At 47.1% G+C, this 23686-nt stretch overlaps 1 protein-coding gene across 5 annotated transcripts in view; it reads right to left on the bottom strand.

Moving 5' to 3' along the window:
* The window catches only part of REEP1 (receptor accessory protein 1), a 218155-nt gene that overhangs the window by 93052 nt on the left and 101417 nt on the right, over positions 1 to 23686 (bottom strand). For all 5 annotated transcript variants that reach the window (XM_077477971.1, XM_077477970.1, XM_077477973.1 and 2 more), the window contains exons 3-4: positions 5687 to 5763; positions 3847 to 3967 (exon numbers count right to left, since the gene is read on the bottom strand). In XM_077477971.1, coding sequence (XP_077334097.1) covers positions 3847 to 3967; positions 5687 to 5763 — 198 coding nt within the window. The remainder of the gene's footprint in view (positions 1 to 3846; positions 3968 to 5686; positions 5764 to 23686) is intronic.

Here is a 23686-nt window from a genome sequence, read left to right as displayed (position 1 = left end):
GGCAAAGAACTCTCTGAGGATCTAAAAAAAGAATTGTTGTTCTACATAAAGCATGGTGGCCAAGACCATACAGCGGTTTAACAGGACAGGTTCCACTCAGAACAGGCCTTGCCATGGTCGACCAGAGAGGTTGAGTGCACGTGCTCAGCGTCATATCCAGAGGTTGTTTTTGGGAAATAGATGTATGAGTGCTGCCAGCATTGCTGCAGAGGTTGAAGGGGTGGGGGGGTCAGCCTGTCAGTGCTCAGACCATATTCCGCACACTGCATCAAATTGGTCTGCATGGCTGTCATCCCAGAAGGAAGCCTAGATGTACTGTGACATACTGAAGCAGAGCATGATCCCCTCCCATCGGAGACTGGGCCGCAGGGCAGTATTCTAACATGATAACAACCCCAAAAACACCTCCAAGATGACCACTGCCTTGCTAAAGAAGCTGAGGATAAAGGTGATGGACTGGCCAAGCATGTCTCCAGACCTAAACCCTATTGAGCCTCTGTGGGGCATCTTCAAATGGAAGGTGAAGGAGCGCAAGGTCTCTAACATCCACCAGCTCCGTGATGTCGTCATGGAGGAGTGGAAGAGGTCTCCAGTGGCAACCTGTGAAGCTCTGGTGAACTCCATGCCCAAGAGGGCTATAAGCAGTGCTGAAAAATAATGGTGGCCACACAAAATCTTGACACTTTGGGCCTAATTTGGATATTTTCATTTAGGGGAGTACTCAATTTTGTTGCCAGCGGTTTAGACATTAATGGCTGTGTTGAGGGGACAGCAAATTTACACTGTTATACAAGCTGTACACTCACTACTTTACATTGTATCAGTGTCATTTCTTCAGTGTTGTCACATGAAAAGGATACTGTGTGTGTGCGCGTGTGTGTGTGTGTGTGTATATATATATATATATATATATACACACACACACACACACACACACTAACAAACACAATATAAATATACTCACACACATACATACATTATCTCACAAAAGTGAGTACACCCCCTCACAGTTTTGTAAATATTTTATTATAACTTTTCATGTGACAAAACTGAAGAAATGACACTTTACTATAATGTAAAGCAGTGAGTATACAGCTTATATAATGGTGTAGATTTGCTGTCCCCTCAAAATAACTCAACACACAGCCATTAACGTCTAAACAGCTGGCAACAAAAGTGAGTACACCCCTAAGTGAAATTGTCCAAATTGCGCCTAATTAGCCATTTTCCCTCCCTGGTGTTATGTTACTCATTAGTGTTACAAGGTCTCAGGTGTGAATGGGGAGAAGGTGTGTTAAATCACTCTCTCATACTGGTATGACCTGCTCACTATTGCTGAGTTGTTTATCTTAAAGTGCTTGTTGTTACTTGGAGCATTTAAGTGCAATTCTTATACCACTATTTTTAATAAAATTTTCCATACAGAATTATACTACGTCCCCCCTTTTTCCCTTCTTTTTTGCTTCTCTGGTGGGGTTGATCCCTTTATAATTTGGCATACCTTATATACATGAGAACGATTTCCTGGAGGTTTGATCTTCATAAAAGAATCTTGGACCCTTGGGATTACACTATTAAGTCTGCTAGACTCACCAAGTATATACTTGTGTGTGTCCACATCCTCTGGTAAGCGATTAGTGCAATTGGTGGCGGATCACTTTTGTCACTTACTGGGCTGGATACTCACAGAACCACTATTTTGTTTGATAGTCACCTATCAATTTGATGTCACATATGTGTTTGGACACTTTTGGAATTACTTTTATCTGATTTGGACTTTTTCTTCGTCACGTGTTTAGAAAAATCTCTTTTTTCATGTGGTGATTTACATTGGACTGTATCATTTATGTCACTATATGTCACTATTTTTTGCATAACTTATTGGATCACTTTATCATTTGCTTTATTTAGCGCTGCACTTTTCCCTTTTGTATAAACAAAAGTGAGTACACCCCTAAGTGAAAATGTCCAAACTGGACCCAAAGTGTCAGTATTCTGTGTGGCCACCATTATTTTCCATCACTGCCTTAACCCTCTTGGGCATGGAGTTTACTAGAGCTTCACAGGTTACCACTGGAGTCCTTTTCCACTCCTCCATGATTAGCTGGTGGATGTTAGAGACCTTGTACTCCTCCACCTTTCCTTTGAGGATGTCCCACAGATGCTCAATAGGTTTTAGGTCTGGAGACATGCTTGGCCAGTCCATCACCTTTACCCCCTTCTTTAGAAAGGTAGTGGTTGTCTTGGAGGTGTGTTCGGGGTCATTATGTTGGAATACTGCCCTCCGGCCCAGTCTCCAAAGGGAGGGAATTATGCTCTGCTTCAGTGTGACACAATACATGCTGGCATTAAGGATGAGCTCAGGCGTGTTCACAAACCGCACGTGCAGATCCCACCAGGAAGTTGGCACTGCACGTCGCTAATCACAGACAGAGAAATTTTCCTGATCCGTGGCTAAAGAGATCGAGAAATGTCTCACTGCCTGCGATTAGCGCTGTGCAGTGCCAACTTCCTGGTGGGTTGCGAACAAGCCTGAGCTCATCCTTAGTTGGCATTCATGGTTCCCTAAATATACTGTAGCTCCCCAATGCCCCCCCCCCCCCCCCCACCCTTTCAACCCCTGCAGCAATGCTGGTAGCACTCATATGTCTATTTCCCAAAGACAACCTCTGGATATGACGCTGAGCACGTGAACTCAACTTCTTTGGTCAACCATGGCGAGGCCTGTTCTGAGTGGAACCTGTCCTATTAAACTGTTGTATGGTCTTGGCCACCATGCTGCAGCTCAGTTTCAGGGTCTTTGCAATCATCTTATAGCCTAGGCCATCTTTATGTAGAGCAACAATTATTTTTTTCAGATCCTCAGAGAGTTCTTTGCCATGAGGTGCCATGTTGAACTTCCAGTGACCAGTATGAGAGAGTGAGAGAAATGACACCACACACCTGCTCCCCATTCACAACTGAGACCTTGTAACACTAACAAGTCACATGGCCCCGCGAGGGGGAATGGCTAATTTGGCCCAATTTGGACATTTTTACTTAGGGGTGTACTCACTTTTGTTGCCATCGGTTTAGACATTAATGGCTGTGTGTTGAGTTATTTTGAGGGGACATCAAATTTACACTGTTATACAAGCTGTACACTCACTACTTTACATTGTAGCAAAGTGTAATTTCTTCAGTGTTTTCACATGAAAAGATATAACAAAACATTTACAAAAATGTGAGGGGTGTACTCACTTTTGTGAGATACTGTACATATACACATATAAAAAAAAGGAAACATATATTTATAAGTGATCACATAATCTCTGTTCTAAGCTGCATAAAGAGCTCAGAGAGCTGGGGAAGGAGAAACAGCAGTACAATAATCTTCCCAGTAAATGGCTGTGGGGGTGGGAGGGGGTGCATATCAGAACAAGTCTGATTATTTGAGGTGAGCAGGATCAGTTCTCAGGACAGCCAGAAAACTGACCACACTGTGCTCTCATGCCTAGTGTGGTCAAGTTTTAATAGCAAAACAGAGGGACTGGCAAGAACACCGGGGATTTCACACAAAGGAAGCAATACAAAGAGAACATACAAGTACATGGTACAGAAGGCACAAATTAGGAATATGAAATGTTGAGTTTACATATTGTTCAAGTTTTCCCCACACTATCCGAGTGCCTGCTACATATGTCTGCCATCAGCTAATTAGGATATGGTGAACCTGGGCTCACTGTAAGGGCTCTCAGCATAGAGCAGTGAAAACTGTGGTCTGATGGCAGGGGGAATGGAACAAATATACACAGGTAATGATCCATACAATGTAAATAGAATAAAAGTAAATGCAAACGTCTATACCTTTTCTTTTGATGACAGGGTGGGGTGGACAAATTTCCGATAAAGTAAGCTAGAGCCTTTTGTGTAAGGAGATAGGAGCCAGGCCACAAATGCTATTTTCAGCTCATAGTAAAATGGGAACCTAAGAGATACAAAGTATCCAAGTATACAATAAATTACAGACAAAAGAAATGATGTAACATTGTTACAAGAAACTTGTAGACAAAAATAACTTATTTACTTTTATTCACACATATGATAACACACACAAGGGCACACAGGGAGTTCCACTTAAAAAAGGTCCCTCTATATTGTATTCTCAGATAAAACCAGAAACAGCGGGAACGTGGGGGAATACCTCCAGCACTGAATGTATGTAAGGGGTGCTGGAGTGTGATGGAGGGTCTACTGATGCTGGCTGCTGTTTTTGTGTGGTGGCCTATTGTTGCTGGGGAGGTCTATATGTTGTTGGTGGGGGATTTACTGTCACTGGGAGAGTTTTTGAGATCCACTGTTGAGGGAGGGGTCTATTGTTCCTGGCTGCTAGAGAGTCTATTGATGCTGGCTGCTGGGATATCTGTTCTTGCTGTCAGGGGCCATTTGTTGCTAGGGTAATTTTTTGTTGCATGGGTCCTATGTTGCTGGGAGGGGGGGTCTATAGTTGCTGGTGGAATCTATTGCTGTTAGGACATATATTTCTGCTGGCTGCATGGAATCTATTTTACTGCTTTTCTTATTATCATTGCCAAGTTCCATACAAATGACTTAGCACAACGTAATGATACTTGGTTCTGTATTCTCTAAATGAGGCTGTGCTGGGAGGTGGGTAGGGGGTGGAACCAAGGGACAGTGCTTGCAGGTGGGTAGGGGGTGGGGACAAGAAGCGGCTCAGAAGGGGGGGAGCTGCAGCACCTATTCTCTGGGGAAAAAAGCCCTGGAAATACATATATGTTAAATATATACTGTTGGAAGGCAAAATGGTTTAATATCATATTTCTGGTATTTCATTCCTTGGTTGATACAGGCAGATGGCCTCAAGTTGGAATGTAACCAGTTACACATCAGAGCTTTATAGCATATCAGAATCTGCATCTGAAAGCTAGCAAGGCTGCAACAAGGACTTGGCTCCAGGCCTACTGGTATGATAATACACTGCAAGCCATCTTCAAAGAGAGCCATGGCTGCCAGGATGGTTGATGACGGTGGGTGACAAAGATCAAAGGATCAACAGGCACCTAGAGATGATACATGGACAATGCTACCCCTCGAGACCAATACAGCAGGATGGACAGTAATATAAGATATTAAAAGGACTACCTCTTGGCAATATCTCATTGGGCAGGAGGTTAGTGGGGGTGGTTACGAATGGGTCTGAACGAATGTGTAAAAAGGGCACACAGTAAAGAATTCATCCCTTTTCGCTCATGGCTCTTGCCTTATGGTTATGAGCCTCATGGCTATCTCTCTTTTGCCATCTGAGCCCAGCTGACGACACAAAATCTTGAGAAAAGCATTGTGATAGGTATGTTTGATGTTCTTGTATTATATGTTCTGTTGGTATATGCTTTGTAATATCTTTCTTTAGTATTTTCATGTTAGTGTTTCCTAATTTCTTGGGAAATAAATAAGACTTTGTTTTATTAAGTAGTGTGCTTGGTTTCATAGCTAACCTTGTATTATTGTGATATCAACAGTAACATGTGATCAGAGTTTTAATAGACCAGCTAACCATAGGAATAGACAAGTTAATACATAGGTGCAATAAATAGAGGGGATCCATAACCATCCTTGAATAATATTTATTGTACCAATTACTTCATATTTTACATAATGTAAAAGAATGTTATTATGAGATACTTACCAACACAGAAATAAATCCGTAAATGTTTCTAGTGTCATAAAAAGTGCAAATATGATCCAGTACATCATCCACTTTACCTAGGAACAAGGGAAATATTTAGTTAGTATCTCTGGAATACTTATTAGTGGTAATACATGTAACAGAACTGTATTTTTAGTTCTAAGGCAACTAATCCGTTTTTTTGCTTTAACTTCTCATCCTGCGAAAGAACAATGAAAACACAGTTGTTGGGAAATTACAGCTCATAAAGACCGCCCTATAGCAGATTTACTTCTACAGGGCAGCTGTTCTGCACAGAATCACATATATATATATGCGTGATTCAGCACTTCTGCCTAGAGGACGCACACGAGCGCCGCTTCTTCATAAGCCGGTCAGTGGGTGCTGGGCAATGGATGTCCACCAGCCCCCCGCTGATCATCAGAAAGAAGGCTGGACAGAGCTCTGGCTATGTAAAACAAGGAAGAGCTCCATCCTGACAGGGTGGGGGGAGTGACGGATTTTCTTTCCCTGGGGAAAGAAAGCAGGGAAAGAAAACCCATCACACCACACTGTTTACACAAAAATACTGGCTAGGGACACATTTAACCTTTTGACCTCCCTAGATGTTTAACCCCTTCCCAGCCAGTGTCATTAGTACAGTAACAGTGCATATTTTTAGTACTGATCACTGAATTAGTGTCACTGGTTCCCACAAAGTGTCAAAAGTGTCAGTTAGTGTCCGATTGTTCGCCGCAATATTGCAGTCCCGATATAAGTCGCCTATCGCTGCCATTACTATTATGAAAAAATATAGTTTGTAGAAGCTATAACTTTTGCCTAAACTTAATCAATATACGTTTATTGGGATATTTTTAACCATAAGTATGTAGCAGAATACATATTTCGCCTAAATTTATGAAGAAATTCGATTTTTTTTTATTATTGGATATGTTTTTTAGCAGAAAGTAAAAAATACAGTTTTTTTTCACAATAGTCGTTTTTTCTTTGTTTATAGTGCAAAAAATGAAAACTGTAGTGGTGATTCAAATACCATCAAAACTAAGCTCTATTTTTGGGAATGACCGCACAATTGTCAGTCAAAGTAACGCAGTGCCGTATCGCAAAAATAATGGCCTGGTCATGAAGGGGATAAATCTCCTGGAGGTCAAGTTGTTAAGGCCTTGCTCCCAACATACAGCACAAGTTACTGTGTGCAAAACTCACATGCACTGATGTGTGGTATAAATGCATGCTGCCATACTCTGAAATGTGTTGCTAGAATGCATTCCAGTGCTTGCTTTTTTCCCCTTTTTAACCTCAATGTTAAAGAGGAAGTAAACCCTGATAGGTTTACTTCTTCTTTGTCTCCCTGCAAAGGTAAAGCATAATGGGCTACTGTGCATCGATGCACCGATAGCAACACTAAACAGTGTTTACGCTTTTTAAATCATAATGAAAACAGAAACATACCCAAATGACCCTGATCAAAAGTGTACATACCCTGGTGATTTTAGCATGATAACATGCACACAAGTTGACATAAAGGGGTTTGAATGGCTATTAAACGTATCCATCCTCATCTGTGATGTGTTTGCTTGTAATTAGTGTGCGTGTATAAAAGGTCAATGCGTTTCTGGACTCCTGGCAGATCCTTGCATCTTTCATCCAGTGCTGCACTGACGTTTCTGGAATTCTGAGTCATGGGGAAAGCAAAATAATTGTCAAAGGATCTGCGGGAAAAGGTAGTTGAACTGTTTTAAACAGGAAAGGGATATAAAAAGATATCCAAGGAATTGAGAATGCCAATCAACATGAGGGGTTCTGTTGAAACCAAACCACAGTCAGGTAGACCAACTAAAATCTCAGCCACAACTGCCAGGAAAATTGTTTGGGATGTAAAGAAAAACCCACAAATAACTTCAGGTGAAATACAAGACTGAAAACATGTGGTGTGGTTGTTTCAAGATGCACAATAAGGAAGCACTTGAAGAAAGATGGGCTGCATGGTCGAGTCGCCAGAAGGAAGCCATTACTACGCAAATGCCACAAAGTATCCCGCTTACAATACGCCAAACAGCACAGAGACAAGCTTCAAACCTTCTGGCACAAAGTCATTTGGAGTGATGAGACCAAAATTGAGTTTTTTTGACTAAAACCATAAATGCTTCATTTGGAGAGGAGCCAACGAGGCCTATGATGAAAGGTATGAAGAAAGATCGCCGATGTTTTGTTGATGTGTGAGCTACAAAGGCACATGAAATTTGGTCAAAATTGTTGGCAAGATGAACGCAATATGTTATTAAAAAATACTGCAGAAACATTTGCATTCATTAGTCAGGAAGCTGCGCATGGGACGTAAATTCCAACATTACAATGAACCAGAACACAAGGCCAAGTCGACCTTTCATTGGCTACAGCAGAATAAAGTGAAGGTTCTGGAGTGGCCATCTCAGTCTCCTGACCTCAATATCATTGAGCCACTCTGGGGAGATCTCAAACGTGCAGTTCATGCAAGACAGCCAGGGCCGGACTGGCCTACCGGGATACTGGGAGATTTCCCGGTAGGCTGCCTGCCCTGGGGCCGCTTTTGGTTGTGGCTGCATACTCCGCTCTCTCCTGCGGATCACATCGCTGGCTGGCTCTGTATTCGACGGCCGCTCTGTAACATGGCCCGCCCCCTCAGGTCGGCTCGTGTGATAGTAGATAGAATCAACTTTCCACCTATCACACAAGCAGGTCTGAGGGGGCGGGGCCGTGTTACAGAGCGGCCACCGAATACAGAGCCAGCCAGCGATGTGATCCGCAGGAGGAGATGCCGCAGGTACAGCCCGCCCTGTGTGCCACATTGCCTGGATAGGAAGATCAGCGGGTGGGGGGGCTGCCGATTCTCCAATCCAACTTATTTTACTGTCCCCAGTTCACACTGTGCTCCCTGCCCCCCCCCCCCAGTGCTCTCCTCCACCACCACACTCTCTTGCCCCCACCCCACAGTTCTCTCCTCCCCTGTTCTTGCTGCCCCCCCCCGCTCTCCAGCTTTCCCCATCCTTCTATAGCCACCATCCCAGTGCTCTCCACTCCCCCCAGTGCTCTCCCCCCCTGTTCCCCCCGTTGCTCTCCACTCCTCCCAGTGCTCTCCACTCCCCCCCAGTGCTCTCCCCCCTGCCCCCCCAGTGCTCTCCCCCCCTGTTCTCCCCCCGTTGCTCTCCACTCCTCCCAGTGCTCTCTACACCCCCCCCCCCCAGTGCCCCCCCTGTTGCTCTCCACTCCTCCCAGTGCTCTCCACTCCCCCCAGTGCTCTTCCCCCTGTTCCCCCCCAGTGCTCTACCCCCTGTTCTCCCCCCTGTTGCTCTCGACTCCTCCCAGTGCTCTCCACTCCCCCCCCGTGCTCTCCCCCCTGTCCCCCCCAGTGCTCTCCCCCCTGTTCCCCCCCAGTGCTCTCTCTCCTGTTCCCCCCCCGTTGCTCTCCACTCCTCCCAGTGCTCTCCCCTCCCCCAGTGCTCTCCCCCTGTTCTCCCCCCCATTGCTCTCCGATCCCCCCAGTGCTCCCCCTGTTCCCCCCCAGTGCTCTCCCCCCCGTTGCTCTCCACTCCTCCCAGTGCTCTCCCCTCCCCCCAGCGCTCTCCCCCCTGTCCCCCCCCCCATTGCTCTCGACTCCTCCCAGTGCTCTCCACTCCCCCCAGTGCTCTCCCCCCATGCCCCCCCCGTTCTCCCGCCTGTTGCTCTCCACTCCTCCCAGTGCTCCCCCCTCCTCCCAGTGCTCTCCCCCCTTGTTCTCCCCCCAGTGCTCTCCACTCCCCCCAGTGATCTCCCCCCTGTTCTCCCCCCGTTGCCCCCCAGTGCTCTCCCCCCAGTGCTCTCCACTCCCCCCCGTTCTACCCCCCAGTGCTCTCCTCCTGTGCTCTCCACTCCTCCAGTGCCCCCCCCTGTTCTCCCCCCCAGCGCTCTGCACTCCCCCTGTTCTCCCCCCCAGTGCTCTCCCCCCTGTTCTTCCCTCCCAATGCTCTCCCCCCCCCCCAGTGCTCTCCACTCCCCCAGTGCTCCCCACAGTGCTCTCCACTCCCCCCCATTCTTTCCCCCCCCCAGTGCTCTCCCCCCAGTGCTCTCCTCTCCCCCCCAGTGCTCTCCCCCCGTTCTTTCCCCCCCAGTGCTCTCCCCCCGTTCCACTCCCCCCAGTGCTCTCCCCCCTGAGTGCTCTCCAGCTCTCCCCATCACTCTCCAGCTCCCACCCCAGTGCTCTTCAGCCCCCCATTCTCCCCACCCCTGTTCTTTCTGGCCCCCTTGTGCTCTCCACCCCTGTTCTTTTTGGCCCCTCCTAGCACTCTCCACTCCCCACCCCTGTATTCTCCACTCCCCCTGCATTTTGCCCCCACCAATGTGCTCTCCACCCCCCATAGTGCTCTCCAGTCCCCCGTGCTTTCCACCTCTGTTCTTTCTTGCCCCCACTGGTGCTCTCAAGCTCCCCCCATTGCTCTCCACTCCCCCCTGCTCTTTGTACCCCCCCAGTACTCTCCAGCCCCCGTGCTCTCCACCCCTGTTTTTCTGCCCCCCCAGTGCTCTTCACGACCTCGCACTCTTAGCCCTCCCAGTGCTCTCAGCCTACCGTGCTCTCCACCCCTGTTCTTTTTGGCCCCCCCAATGCTCTCAAGTTCCCCCTTCCAGCGCTCTCCGCTCCCCACCTCTGTGATCTCCACTCCCCCCTGCTCTTTGGGGACGGCTGAAGGTGCAGGTGGCCAGGGACCACTCCATCTCACAGCAAACAGATCCTCTGGAAGGAGCACTGTCCCCATCCAAACGAGAAGAGACCCTACCTGCTGCTGGCCATAATGGATATCCTGCTGGCATGCAAGGTACCCTACCGAGCATCAACAACACACCTTCCCACAGACAGGGACTGCAGACTGGGACATGGGGCACAGGAGGGGCTGCAATGATGGGCACAGTGATACTGCAATGGTGGGCACAGTGAGACCGCATTTGTGTGCACAGTGAGGCTGCATTGGTTGGGCTGCATTGATGGGGACAGTGAGGCTGCATTGAGCTCTTGTATCATGTCTGCAGTCTCTGACCATTTTCTGTATCATGTCTGCAGTCTCTGAGGGAGTCTGGAATTTGAATATATATATATATATATATATATATATATATATATATATATATATATTTGTAGTCAGAGTCTTCAAGCGGGAAATGCGATACTCCTAAGAACCAAGGCCTGAGGTGTGCCTTGGCCTAGCTGGTCAGTATGCCTGAGAAGAGGGCATACCCTGAATGTAAGAATAAGAACAAAATACTATGAGAATGTATGAAACTGGGGAACGGGTGGATGGGAACCCAGAAATCCTAACGACACTGGCCCTAACAGAGGAGGAGGTTTAAATAGCCCTCTCAGGCTCCTCCTACAAATACAGGCTGGCCTGCGGCCAGCCTTACAACTTGTAGTCAGAGTCTTCAAGCGGGAAATGTGATACTCCTAAGAACCAAGGCCTGAGGTGTGCCTTGGCCTAGCTGGTCAGTATGCCTGAGAAGAAGGCAAAAAGACACAAAATTTAGGTGAAGAAGGGAAGGTAATGAACCATCACGGTTAAAGGTGTGCTCCCGGACAGCAGCAGTACGTATCCAGTAAGTAACCGGAAAGTGTTCGCAGTGACAAAAGAACACACCGACTCCTGACTTGGCGATGAGAAGGAACCCCCTATCGAACCTGTGACACTACCCTGAACCCAACTGAACATCCCCTGAAGGATTAAATTGAGCCGGATGCCCGCGACACCCAGACCCGAGAATGAACTGCTTGTGAAATGAGAGGATAAGTGAGGGGAAAGGAACAAGGCCTGACCCGAGGAACCCCTGCAAATGATGGCGAAATACCCCAATGAACACCAGTGAAATAGCCCAGAGACATACCCCCCCAAGAGGGTGAGTGGCAAAAAGACCACTAGCAGGAGTGCGTAAAGCTGGAAACCTGATGGATGTGACGGAGTAAGCGGATAAGGACCATGCACCATGGCAATAATACTGTCAACCTGGAGAAACCATACCGGACGCAGGACCCAGGTCCCACCGGATACGATCGGGTCATGCTACAGCCTGAACCCAACAACTGGGTCAGAATCCTGAACAAAGAAGGGCCAGACTCCCTCCCGGGGACTCAACACAACAGGACATCAACTGAAGAAAAATTTGCGACTGCTTCTGACCCAAGGGTGAGTCCAGTGGTGAAATGACATCAGCACCAATCAACTAGCCCCTAACAACGGCCGGGCTGATGGAAGTGATAGCAAGCATGGATGATATTGGTATGGATGCCAAGACGGCCCAACCTGAAACACAAACTAGAGAAACAACAGACAACCAGACATGAGAACAACAATACCCCCCTGCCTAACTAAGAATGAAACATGAGCAGAAAAGTCAAGACCACAACGCGTAAAAGAACCTGACAGAAAGACCCCCCCACCCACATGTAAGTGGTAAGTGAGCCCGAGTAACCTGCAGTACAGAGACAGGAAATTAACTGAAAACTCAGGGTTAGTGTACCCACAGGCAATGGTGGGTAGTCATATAGATGTGGTGAATGAACTTACAACGTATGACGTATGGTATACGGGCGAGAAGATTGTGGACAACAATCAATTAACAAACGAAACCTCAGCCCGTATGGATCTATAGACATGACAGATCCTGACGTGTGAGCCCTAGCTACCTGACCCAGGTACACAACATGACACAGACACGATGGGACATGACAATCAACAAAGACGAACGACTACCAGAGAATGCCATGAGTGAACGACGCCCCTCTGAGAAACTCTGAGACTTAACACCAAGTCTGAAATACTATGACAGTCATGCTGGCAGTAACACAAAGACAGAAAACGCTGAGACAGAAAACGCTGAGACAGAAAACGCTGAGACAGAAACACACAACATGCCATGATGAAAAACACCATGACAGAAAACTCCGAAACGTAATGCTGATGCAGAAACGAAGTGACAGAACCAGAGGCAAAAAGCAATGACAGCAACAACTGAAACGCTGAGGCATAAATGAAAATGCCAGAAATGCTATAACAGAAAACTGAGACGGCGACGCAACAGCAGAAGCCTGGCCAGAAATGCAAAGCCCGAAAACACGCTGAGACTGAACGCTGAGACAGAAATGCAAAGACAGAAATCCTGCCTGGTTCAGAATGCCATGACAGAAATCCTGGTTCAAAACGCCATGACAGAAATCCTGGTTCAAAATGCCATGACAGAAATCCTGGTTCAGAACGCCATGGCAGCAGTCCAGGGGCAGAACGCCATGACAGCAGTCCAGGGGAAGAACGCCATGACAGCAGTCCAGGGGCAGAACGCCATGACAGCAGTCCAGGGGCAGAACGCCATGACAGCAGTCCAGGGGCAAAACGCTATGACAGCAGTCCAGGGGGGCAGAAGGCTATGACAGAAATCCAGGGGCAGAACGATATGACAGAAAACCAGTGGCAGAACGCTATGACAGAAGTCCAGGGGCAGAACGCTATGACAGAAGTCCAGGGGCAGAATGCTATGACAGCAGTCCAGGGGGGCAGAACGCTATGACAGAAATCCAGGGGCAGAACGTTATGACAGAAAACCAGTGGCAGAACACTATGACAGAAGTCCAGGGGCAGAACGCTATGACAGAAATCCTGGGGCAGAAAGCTATGACGGACATGCCGGGGCAGAACGCTAGGACAGGCAGACCACTGTGACGGAAATGCTGCACAGAACGCTGTGACGGAAATGCTGCACAGAACGCTGTGACGGAAACGCTGCACGGAAACGCTGTGACGGAAACGCCGCACAGAAACGCTGTGACGGAAACGCCGCACAGAAACGCTGTGACGGAGACGCCACACAGCAACGCTGTGACGGAGACGCTGCACATAAATGCTATGACGGAAGTGCTGGACAGAATGCTATGACGGAAAAGCTGGACAGAACGCTGTGACAGAAAAGCTGGACAGAACGCCGTGACAGAAATGCTGGACTGAGCGCTGTGACAGAAATGCTGGACCGAGCGCTATGACAGAAAAGTCACGTGGAGCTAAGGCGGGGGGGGGAAGACCCGCCACGTGGAGCTCAGGCGGGTGGGGAGACCCGCCACGTGGAGCTCAGGCGGGTGGGGAGACCCGCCACGTGGAGCTCAGGCGGGTGGGAGACCCGCCACGTGGAGCTCAGGCGGGAGGGGAGACCCACCACGTGGAGCTCAGGCGGGAGGGGAGACCCGCCACGTGGAGCTCAGGCGGGCGGGGAGACCCGCCACGTGGAGCTCTTAGCGGGGGGGTGAGACCCACCACGTGGAGCACAGGCGGGGGGGTGAGACCCACCACGTGGAGCACAGGCGGCGGGGGGGAGACCCACCACGTGGAGTTCAGGAGGGGGGGAGACCCACCACGTGGAGCTCAGGAGGGGGGGGACCGGACCCGTGGATGGATGGCCGGACGAACGGCTGCCCCCCCCCCCCCCGCATGCGCACCGGGAAAAGCAGATCGAAACCCCAACCCCCCCGCGAGCAGTGGAGTCCAGCCACTGCTGAGGGGGCTGACTTGTTCCCCTAGCATTCCTCCAGGTTTGCAGGCTCCAGCCCTGAGTGGCTGGAGCTGCGATACATCATTCCCATGCATGCGCACAGGAATTCTCGATTCTGGCAAGCAACTCCAAAGTTCCGGCACAATACACAGAGCCTTCAGAGCCGCTGACGTTAGAGGCTGCACGCAATCCTAAACGGTGCACGTTTAGGCCTGCCTGCCCCCTGTACAGTAAGGGCAGCAACTGACTCAAAAGGAAAACTTTCCCCAGTGTGTAGAAACCACCTCCATTCGTCTGGAAGGCTTTCCCCAGTGTGAGCCATCACCTATTCTGTCACCTTGTATCTTTCACCATTTCAACACCCACCACACATGTCAAATAGCAGAGACTGAAAATATTGGAGTATCACCGCCCTCTTAACCATTTTTAGTCCCGTCAAGATCTTGATCGTCAAGATCGTGGGTGAAGGACGGCCGATCACCCACCCTCCCCCCGGCGGGAATACCCCCCCATGAGCGCTGGGTGGCTACACACTGGCCACCCGGAGCTGAGGGGAGAACGTAAGGAGGAGGATGACTGCTCGCCCCCTTCCCCCTGCAGGAGAGCTGAAGGGAGACTGTGCGCGGCAGGCACGGCCAGGCTGGAACATGTGTGAGGGGAGAGGGGGAGCCAGCGGCGGCCGATCACCTCCCCCTCCCCCCCACCAGGAGAACCGGACGGTACTCTGCACATGTGAGGGGGGGAAGGGGAGCCAGCGGCGGCCCATTACCTCCCCCTCCCCCCCAGGAGAAACGGCGGGTGCACTGCATATGTGAGGGGGGGAGGGGGAGCCGGCACGGCCGATCACCTCCCCCTCCTCCCACGAGGAGAAACGGCGGGCACTCCGTGCCTGCGAGGGGAGAAGGGGAGCCGGCGGCCGACTACCTCCACCTCCCCTCACCAGGAGGGCTGCAGGCTGTCCCCACGAAGCTGTGGGGAGATTAGAGCAGGATAGATGGAGATTTAGAGGATGGATGGGCAGATGAACGGCCCCCGCCCCCCCGCATCAGCGTCGGGAAAAGCGGGCAGGCCGCACGCTGGCACCACGGCGCTGTGAGGAGATCAGTGAAAAAGGATGGCCCCGAATGCCCCCGGCATGAGCAGTGGCAAAAGCAGGCGGCTGAGGGGAGAAAGTAAGGGGGACATGCTGGAACATGCCGGTAGCGGGGGGGGGGCGGGAGCTGGAAGTGACGACCATCCACCCAGAAATCCTAACGACACTGGCCCTGACAGAAGAGGAGGTTTAAATAGCCCTCTCAGGCTCCTCCTACAAGTACAGGCTGGCCTGCGGCCAGCCTTACAACATATATATATAGCCCTATGTGATTTCATATCTATATATAATACTCTCTTCATCAAATGTGCTTTAAAATGTATGGTTTTCCCTTTCATGAACAAGAAAATAATGACGTTATGCTGATGGGCTGGTATAATAATGCTGAGGGGCTGCTATGAAATTTTTTCCAGGGCTGGATTTTATTCTCAGTCCGGCCCTGAAGACAGCTCAAGAATTTACAGGTACTGGAGGCTTTTGCCAAGGGGAATGGGAAGCTTTACCATCTGAAAAGATAAAGAGCCTCATCCACAAATACCACAAAAGACTTCAAGCTGTCATTGACGTTAAAGGGGGCAATACACGGTATTAAGAAGTGGGGTATGTAAACTTTTGATGAGGGTCATTTGGGTAGTTTCTGTTGCCATTATGATTTAAAAAGAGTAAACACAGTTGATTGAGAACACATGGCTATATATATATATATATATATATATATATATATCTCTGTACATCTTTATATTTTAAAAATATATATTTTTTTCCTGTTCCTTGTTTCATGTGAGGATGCTTTTCTATGTATAACTGCATATATCTGGTGGAATATATTGTTATTACATTTATCTGTTTTTCTCTCACTTTTTAGCTTCTTATATGGCATTATAATTCTATTAGGGCAGTATAGTGTCAGATTAGGGCGGTATACTGGCAGGTTAGGGTGGTATAGTGGCACATTATGGCATTATAATGATATGGAAATAATGATGAGGTCGCTAGGATCCTGAGGAAGCGAGCACTCCCGTGAAACGTGTTGATCCTCTCATAGCGAGCATCTTGATATCCCAACTAGGTTTTTCAGGGATTGGTTGCTGATATGATTTTGACCTCAAATGTAATTTCAGTATTGTCTTAACCAATGTCATAATGTTTTTAATGTATAGATTTAATAAAATTGTATACTTTTATTTTCAACTGAGCTTTTGTATTATTTTGGAGGCACATGCAAAGTCCCACTATTGTGTTCTTTGTGATTTTTTTATATTACTAATTCGGAGTAACCTTTCATCAACCCATTTTTTTAAGCAGTTCTTTTAATTTTTAACAGAAAAGTTTTTATTAACAAATCAGCATTACAACATAGTCAGCAATATATTTTCATGTATTTCATATATACACTATCAATATGAGATATCTAATTTCCGATACTAACATCCTACAATTCCATGGTACCGTCATCATTCCTAGTTTTCCTCAACAGGTTAAATTCCCAAGCATAGATCAGTCTATAACGTGCCCTCAATACCAGTAGGGTACTCAATCAATCCCTCTGGGGGGGAGACAACCAATTTCATGGCAACCTTGTATAAATGATTCTTTACTTGATATGTCAGGTGACATCCGGTGCGAGGGGGGTCACCCCCTGATCCGAAGAGGGGGGGGTCCCTTACTTGGTCCCCCTCCTCCCTGGCCCCTCACCCACGAGCATCTACCCATGCCGACCATACCTTGTCAAATTTAGTCGAGCATTGCCTACTCTCATAAGTTTATACAGAGGTAGTACTGAATCAACCGCCTTCTGCCAGGATTTCAGGGTGGAGGGATCAGCCGACTTCCAGTGCACCATTATCTCCCTCCTGGCATAAAATAATGAGAAGGTGATACAGAGTTTTTGTATACCTGTCCCCTTCAACCTCCCCTAGGTAGCTCAGCAGAAGCACCATTGGTTCCGTTGGCACACGTGTCCCAGCCAGTTCGCTCTGTTTCCCTGCTCTATTTTCCCAATAGGTCTTAATTTTAGGACAAGCCCAGACCATATGCCAGAATTTCCCCACATCTGGGGCATGTGGGGTCAAGGTTCGGGTATATGCTGGCCATTCTATGCAGGGTGTAGTATGCAGCAGTTCTTTAATTTGGTCAATCTCATCAAAGGTATTAAATTACCAGCTGGGAACTGGGTAGGAACACAATCATTTCAAATGTCCAATTCTTTGCCCATCACAACACCATAGTTAAAGGGGTTGGGCTTTGCAGGAAGCAACTGTGTCGCCTGGCATTTCACAAACTGTGGGAGAGGTAGCCTCACTATGAACACCTTTGGCTGCCACAGAGGAACAGTGGAGTGCCACTAATAAATATAATGCATCATACTATGTGCAGCTAAAGTTTGTCTAAGCTAAAAGCGTGTTTTTTTTTTGTGTACTTAAGTTTATAACCAAATTTTTTTTAAAGGATAGCAAACACTCCAATGCCTGTCTCTCCAGAAATATGTGACTGTACCCTGAAGCTAATGTACTTCTCTGTTCCATGGCGCTAAAATGGATTTTTCCATCTTAAATGTGGTTTGGTGTTTTGTCATGTGGTTCATGGGCTGACTGCATAGCTGCCAACTCTCCATCGTTTGGGCTCTTTAGCTACGTGTTTCTTAACCATAAAAAGTAGCTCATTCTAGCTTTATGTTCCTATAAAATTACAGCTCCTGATTTTAAAACAATACTGTATAGGAAAAGCAGGGAGGTTAACATATTTTTCATTGCCTACCTTGAAGGAGTTTTATTTCTTTACTATTTATTTTTTTCTATTTCTTTTAGGCTACACATTATTTTTATTGCTCTAAATAGTTATCGATGTGTTTATGGGATTTGTGATTTTATGGCACGGGTCCCTGTTTTATAGTATCCACTTTTGTTGATGTGGAAATTGTAAGTTACTCATTTACAATATGTGCATTTTGTGGGGAAAAAAAATATGTTCTGTTTTTCTTTCTTTTTTTGCCTGAAATAATCAAAGGGTTTAAAGTGTTAGTAGTAAAAGGGTAGTAAAAGAGGTAATTATTTCAGTAAGTTGTGTGGTATGTGACCGAAGTCTAAAACAAACAAATTTAACAGTTTCCCGTATCATAGGCCCTGTAATATGTAAAATTGTTTTGTGGCTATAAAGTATAGTACAACACCAGCAGCAACCAAGGAGAAACTAAACAGCATCATTATCAGTAACCAACATACAACTGTGAGCCACACCTCCCTTATCTCTCTGCACACACATATACGCATAATAAATCAAGAAGTCACTAAAGCACTTATTTTATAAGGTAACATACAATACTGCATGCAGTTGTAAAAGCATATTACATTTCTTCCAGTGATAATAAAATAACCTGGTGGACCATGAAATGTCCAAAGGCTTTGTAGAAAGGCGAGCCCATCCTACGGTTTATTTTGGCAGCTTTGGCCATGTTTTGCAGAAAACGGGCATACTAATGAGCCAGGTGTACACTAGGGTTATGTTAGAGCTGGGAGTAGAGGTTAGTGGCCCCATCCTCCTGAGGAGGTCAGTCTGCGCAAGGGAGCCGTTAGGAGCACGTTGCTCTGTACTGTCCATGCGGGGCAGTAAAAGGCCGAGCCTGTAAGGATGTAACAGCAAGGAGCTGCAGGAGGAACAGTCAGAGCTGAGGAAGGTTCAGTGTTTAGTGCACGAGCACTGGAGAGTGTGTGGTTGACAGTCTAGAGCAGGGGTGCTCAACCTGTGGCCCCCCAGCTGTTGTGGAACTACGAGTCCCATAATGCTTCTGCCTTTGGGAGTTTCTGGGATAACTGTCAGCCTTGCAATGCCTCATGGGACCTGTAGTTCCACAACAGCTGGAGAGCCACAGGTTGAGCACCCATGGTCTAGAGGACCAAGGTAGGAGGCTTATGCAGAGATACTGCAAAGAAGAACCATGAGGCGGAGTACTGTTTGTTTTGACACGTTAATGGTGAGAACCTTGTAAGGGAAATTACCTTCTTCAATAAAAATGGGCAGAAAAAGGCGTAAAATGAACCTTGTGGAGTGAACTCATTGTTTGGCACTACCAATGAGCTAAAATACCGCAAATCATCACGCAATCCATCATTAGGAAGGTCCACTCATTAAAAGGAAAGGGAACTACCCAATTTCATATCTTTGACATTTTTATTTACTGGAGCTAAACAGGTTCTTGCTACAGCGTGATGGTCATCTTCTCCTACAATCACCCAAGTGAAACAGAATACATTTTTTTTCTTACTGTAAAATGGCAGCATCCCTTAAAGATTCAGTTTTTAATTTAAATATATTGGGACACCCTGGATCGATCATTATCTTCTGGCTGGCCTAAACTGCACGTCGCTGGCCCTCTAATGGAGTAGCCTCCGGCTCTAGTGTTGTTGCAGCAGGGATTTATCCCCAGGTGAACTTTATGTATATTCCCTGGGACCGTCCCACCATACAACTCTACTGGCAAAATGTGATTGCTGGTGTTAGGCCACTTCGAACCATCTCACTCACCCCCTCCCATAATGCTTGCCCTGTTAGGCTTGGGTGATCATTTAGCCCCTTCTATAGCAATCAAGATGTTGTCTAACTTATTGTTCTTCTGTGTTAGAAAGTTCATTATTTGGTGTTGGGAAAACTCCAGTGCATCCACACTAAAAGCTTGGAAAGCCTTATGCCCCGTACACACGAGCGGAATTTTGGATGGTTTTTCCGACGGAATTCCGCTCAAGCTTGGCTTGCATACACACGGTCACACAAAAGTTCGCGGAAACTTTCGACCGTCAAGAATACGGTGACGTACAACACTACTACGAGCTGAGAAAATTAAGTTCAATGCTTGTGAATATGCGTCGAATTGTTTCCGAGCATGTGTGGGTATTTTGCGTGTCAAAATTGCTACAGACAATCGGAATTTCAGATCGGAACCTGCTCTCAATCTTTAGCTGGGGGAAATTCCACCAGAAAACGTCCGATGGAGAATTTCCTACCAAAAGCTCACATCGGATTTTTGCTGCCAGAATTTCCGATCGTGTGTACGGGGCCTTAGTCAATGCAACCTTACTCTTTTATAAGTTCACCCATGCTAACAAAGGTCTTCCAAGTTTGATCAAATATGGGGCTGCTGAACAAATTTATTTAACAAAAGCAACTTTAAAGATATCTCCAATGGTTTTACAAACAAAGAAAAAAACAACAAAAAATAATCATACATCTTTATTCATACATTAAAAATACCTTTAGATGTGGGTTGATCGGAGGTCCTGAGAAAGCTGGGTTTTCCACAAAACCGATCTCCACCTCCCACAAAAAGTGTTGACCCACATCTAAAGATCTCCGGGGACTCTACTATTTAGGTCCCTACACTAACTGGCATCACATTTTTAAAAGATTAAATATATATTTTTATTATGTAAACTATTAATAAAGATGTATGATTATTTATAATGATGTCTTTTTCTTTGTAAAACCATTGGAGATATATTTAAAGTCCCTTTTGTTACATGAATATTTTGGTCTTGCACTTTATTAGGCATTATATACCCCAATGGGATTATACACTCTATTGTCAAAAGTATTGGGACACCTGCCTTTACACGCACATGAATTTTAATGTTATCCCAGTCTTAATCCATAGGGTTCAATATTGAGTTGGCCCACTCTTTGCAGCTATAACAGCCGCAGCTATAACAGCCTCAGCTCTTCTGGGAAGGCTGTCCACAAAGTTTAGGAGTGTGTCTATGGGAATGTTTGATCATTCTTCCAGAAGCGCATTTGTGAGGTCAGGCACTGATGTGGGCGAGAAGGCGAGATTTGCAGTTTCCACCTAAATTCATCCCAAATGTGTTCTAACAGGGTGAGGTCAGAACTCTGTGCAGGCCAGTCATGTTCCTACATCCCAAACTCACTCATCCATGTCTTTATGGGCCTTGCTTCATGCACTGGTGCGCAGTCATGTTGAAACAGGAAGAGACCACCCCGAAACTGTTCCCACAAAGTAGGGAGCATTAAATTGTCCAAAATGTATTGGTATGCTGACGCCTTTAGTGTTTCCTTCACTAGAACTTAGGGGCTAAGCCCAACCCATGAAAAACAACCCCACATTATAATCCCCCATCCACCAAATGATTTGAACCAGTGCACAAAGCGAGGTCTATAAAGACATGGATGAGCGAGTTTGGGGTGGAGAAACTTGACTGGCCTGCACAGCGTCCTGACATCAACCTGAAAGAACACCTTTGAGATGAAGTAGAGTGGAGACTGTGAGCCAGGCCTTCTCGTCCAACATCAGTGCCTGACCTCACAAATATGCTTCTGGAAGAATGGTAAAACATTCCCATAGACACACTGCTAAACATTGTGGACAGCCTTCCCAGAAGAGTTGAAGCTGTTATAGCTGCAAAGAGTGGGCCAACTCAATATTGAACTCTACAGACTAAGACTGGGATACAATTAAAGGTTATGTGCGTGTAAAGGCAGGCGTCACAATACCTTTGACAATATAGTGTATGTTATATAACACCACTCCCCTACTCCTTTTAATTGTTCTACTACTTCTGAGTGTCACAGGTAATAAAAAAATAAGAGGACATCATGCTTTAGGCTTGATTTCCACTAGTGCGACTTGTCATGCGACTTGGGACTGCAAAGTTGCATGATAAGTCATACCCCATGATTTTCAATAAGTACCGTTCATATCTGTGCAAATTCAAGTTGCAGCGACTTCAAAGTGGTCCCTGCACTATTTTGGTCCCACTTTGATGCGACTTGAGGTCCATAGACCTCAAGAATACACAGGCATTGTTTTAAAGCGGAGGTCCACCCTAAAATGGACCTCCGCTCATCGGAATCCCCCCCCCCTCCGGCGCCACAATCGGCACCTTTCAGGGGGGAGGGGGGTGCAGTTACCTGGATAATCCAGGTAACTGCACCCACTTCCGGGCTAGCTCTCTGCGGAACGAGCGTAGGTTACGCCCCCGTTCCGCAAGCGCCCGCCCCCTTCAGCAAGTGCCCCGCTGCCTGCTGGGAAACACACAGCTCCCAGAGGCAGCGAGGACTGTCCGGATTGCGCCGCACGGCTCGCGCATGCGCAGTAGGGAACCGGGAAATGAAGCCGAAAGGCTCCATTTCCTGATTCCCATACCCAAGATGGCGGCGGGACCCGGCAGCCGAGCGAGCGATCGGCTTCGGGTGCCGACATCGCGGGCGCGCTGGACAGGTAAGTGTCACTATTTAAAAGTCAGCAGCTGCAGTATTTGTAGCTGCTGGCTTTTAAAAAAAAAAAAAAAAACGCGGAGTCCCGGTGGACTCCCGCTTTAAGTTACATCAAAATCGTTGCAAAATCGTGTGACTTTCAGGTCACAATAGTGGAAACCTAGACTTATTGAACTGTTGTATAAATTATACTTTGTTTTTTGATCCCTGATTAATGAAATCCTTGTTATATCCCAGGATTGCGTTACACCAAGAGATGAGAAGCTTATGAAAATGAGGGTCTTTGGGCCATTTGGGACCAATTCTATTATCATTATGCTTTTTCAGCAGGATTAACTGCCTGTATTAGTCACAGGTGGTGGATTTGTCTTGTTGAATGTTGTAATAACTGATGTCTATTATACACCAAAATCAAAGTAAAAAATAATTTAAAAAAATATATATTAAAAAATTAAAGAAAACACTTAAAGTGATACTAAAGGTTTGATTTTGATTTTTTAAAAATAACAAACCTGTCATACTTCCACTGTGCAGCTTGTTTTGCACAGAGTGGCCCCCAATGGCATTTCCTGGGGTCCACCGGTGGCTCTTCTAGCTCCTCCCCATCTCAGATAACCCCCTCTGGGAAGTGCTCTCCCATGGTTACCTTGCGGGCGTGCTCGCAAGTCCTGCATTTGGCGTCCATAGCCACCGAGTGCAGGACTCGGCCCGCCCCCTCCCACGTCACTGGATTTGATTGACAGCAGCACCTCTAAATGGCTGTTGCTAGGGGGTCCCTCGTAGTCTGCCTCCTTCAGTGCCTGGGCTCGTGACATCACTTCCCCTCAGCGCAGGAAGGGCTCAGCTCTGCCCCCTCCCTCTTGTCAATTATCTGGGATGTGTCACAGGTCCCAGATGATTGCGCGGCCAAACACGGCGGGTGGCACCGCTTGCACATGCGCAGTGGGTGCCCGGCTGTGGCCCACAGTTACAATGGCGGCGCTGCCGAACGGAGGGGGAGACGAGCGGGGCTTTGATCCCCCGAATCACTGGACCCTGGGACAGGTAAGTGTCCGATTATTAAAAGTCAGCAGCTGCAGTATTTGTAGCTGCTGACTTTTATTTTTCTTTTTTAAATGGCAGAACCACTTTATGCATAGGATGCATTAAAG

The sequence above is a fragment of the Lithobates pipiens genome, unplaced genomic scaffold (assembly GCF_037356315.1).
Source record: "Lithobates pipiens isolate NorthernLeopardFrog02 unplaced genomic scaffold, aLitPip1_a1.2 Scaffold_13, whole genome shotgun sequence".
NCBI lineage: Eukaryota > Metazoa > Chordata > Amphibia > Anura > Ranidae > Lithobates > Lithobates pipiens.
Note: the sequence above shows the minus strand (reverse complement) of the source record. Positions and strands in the feature narration are given on the sequence as shown.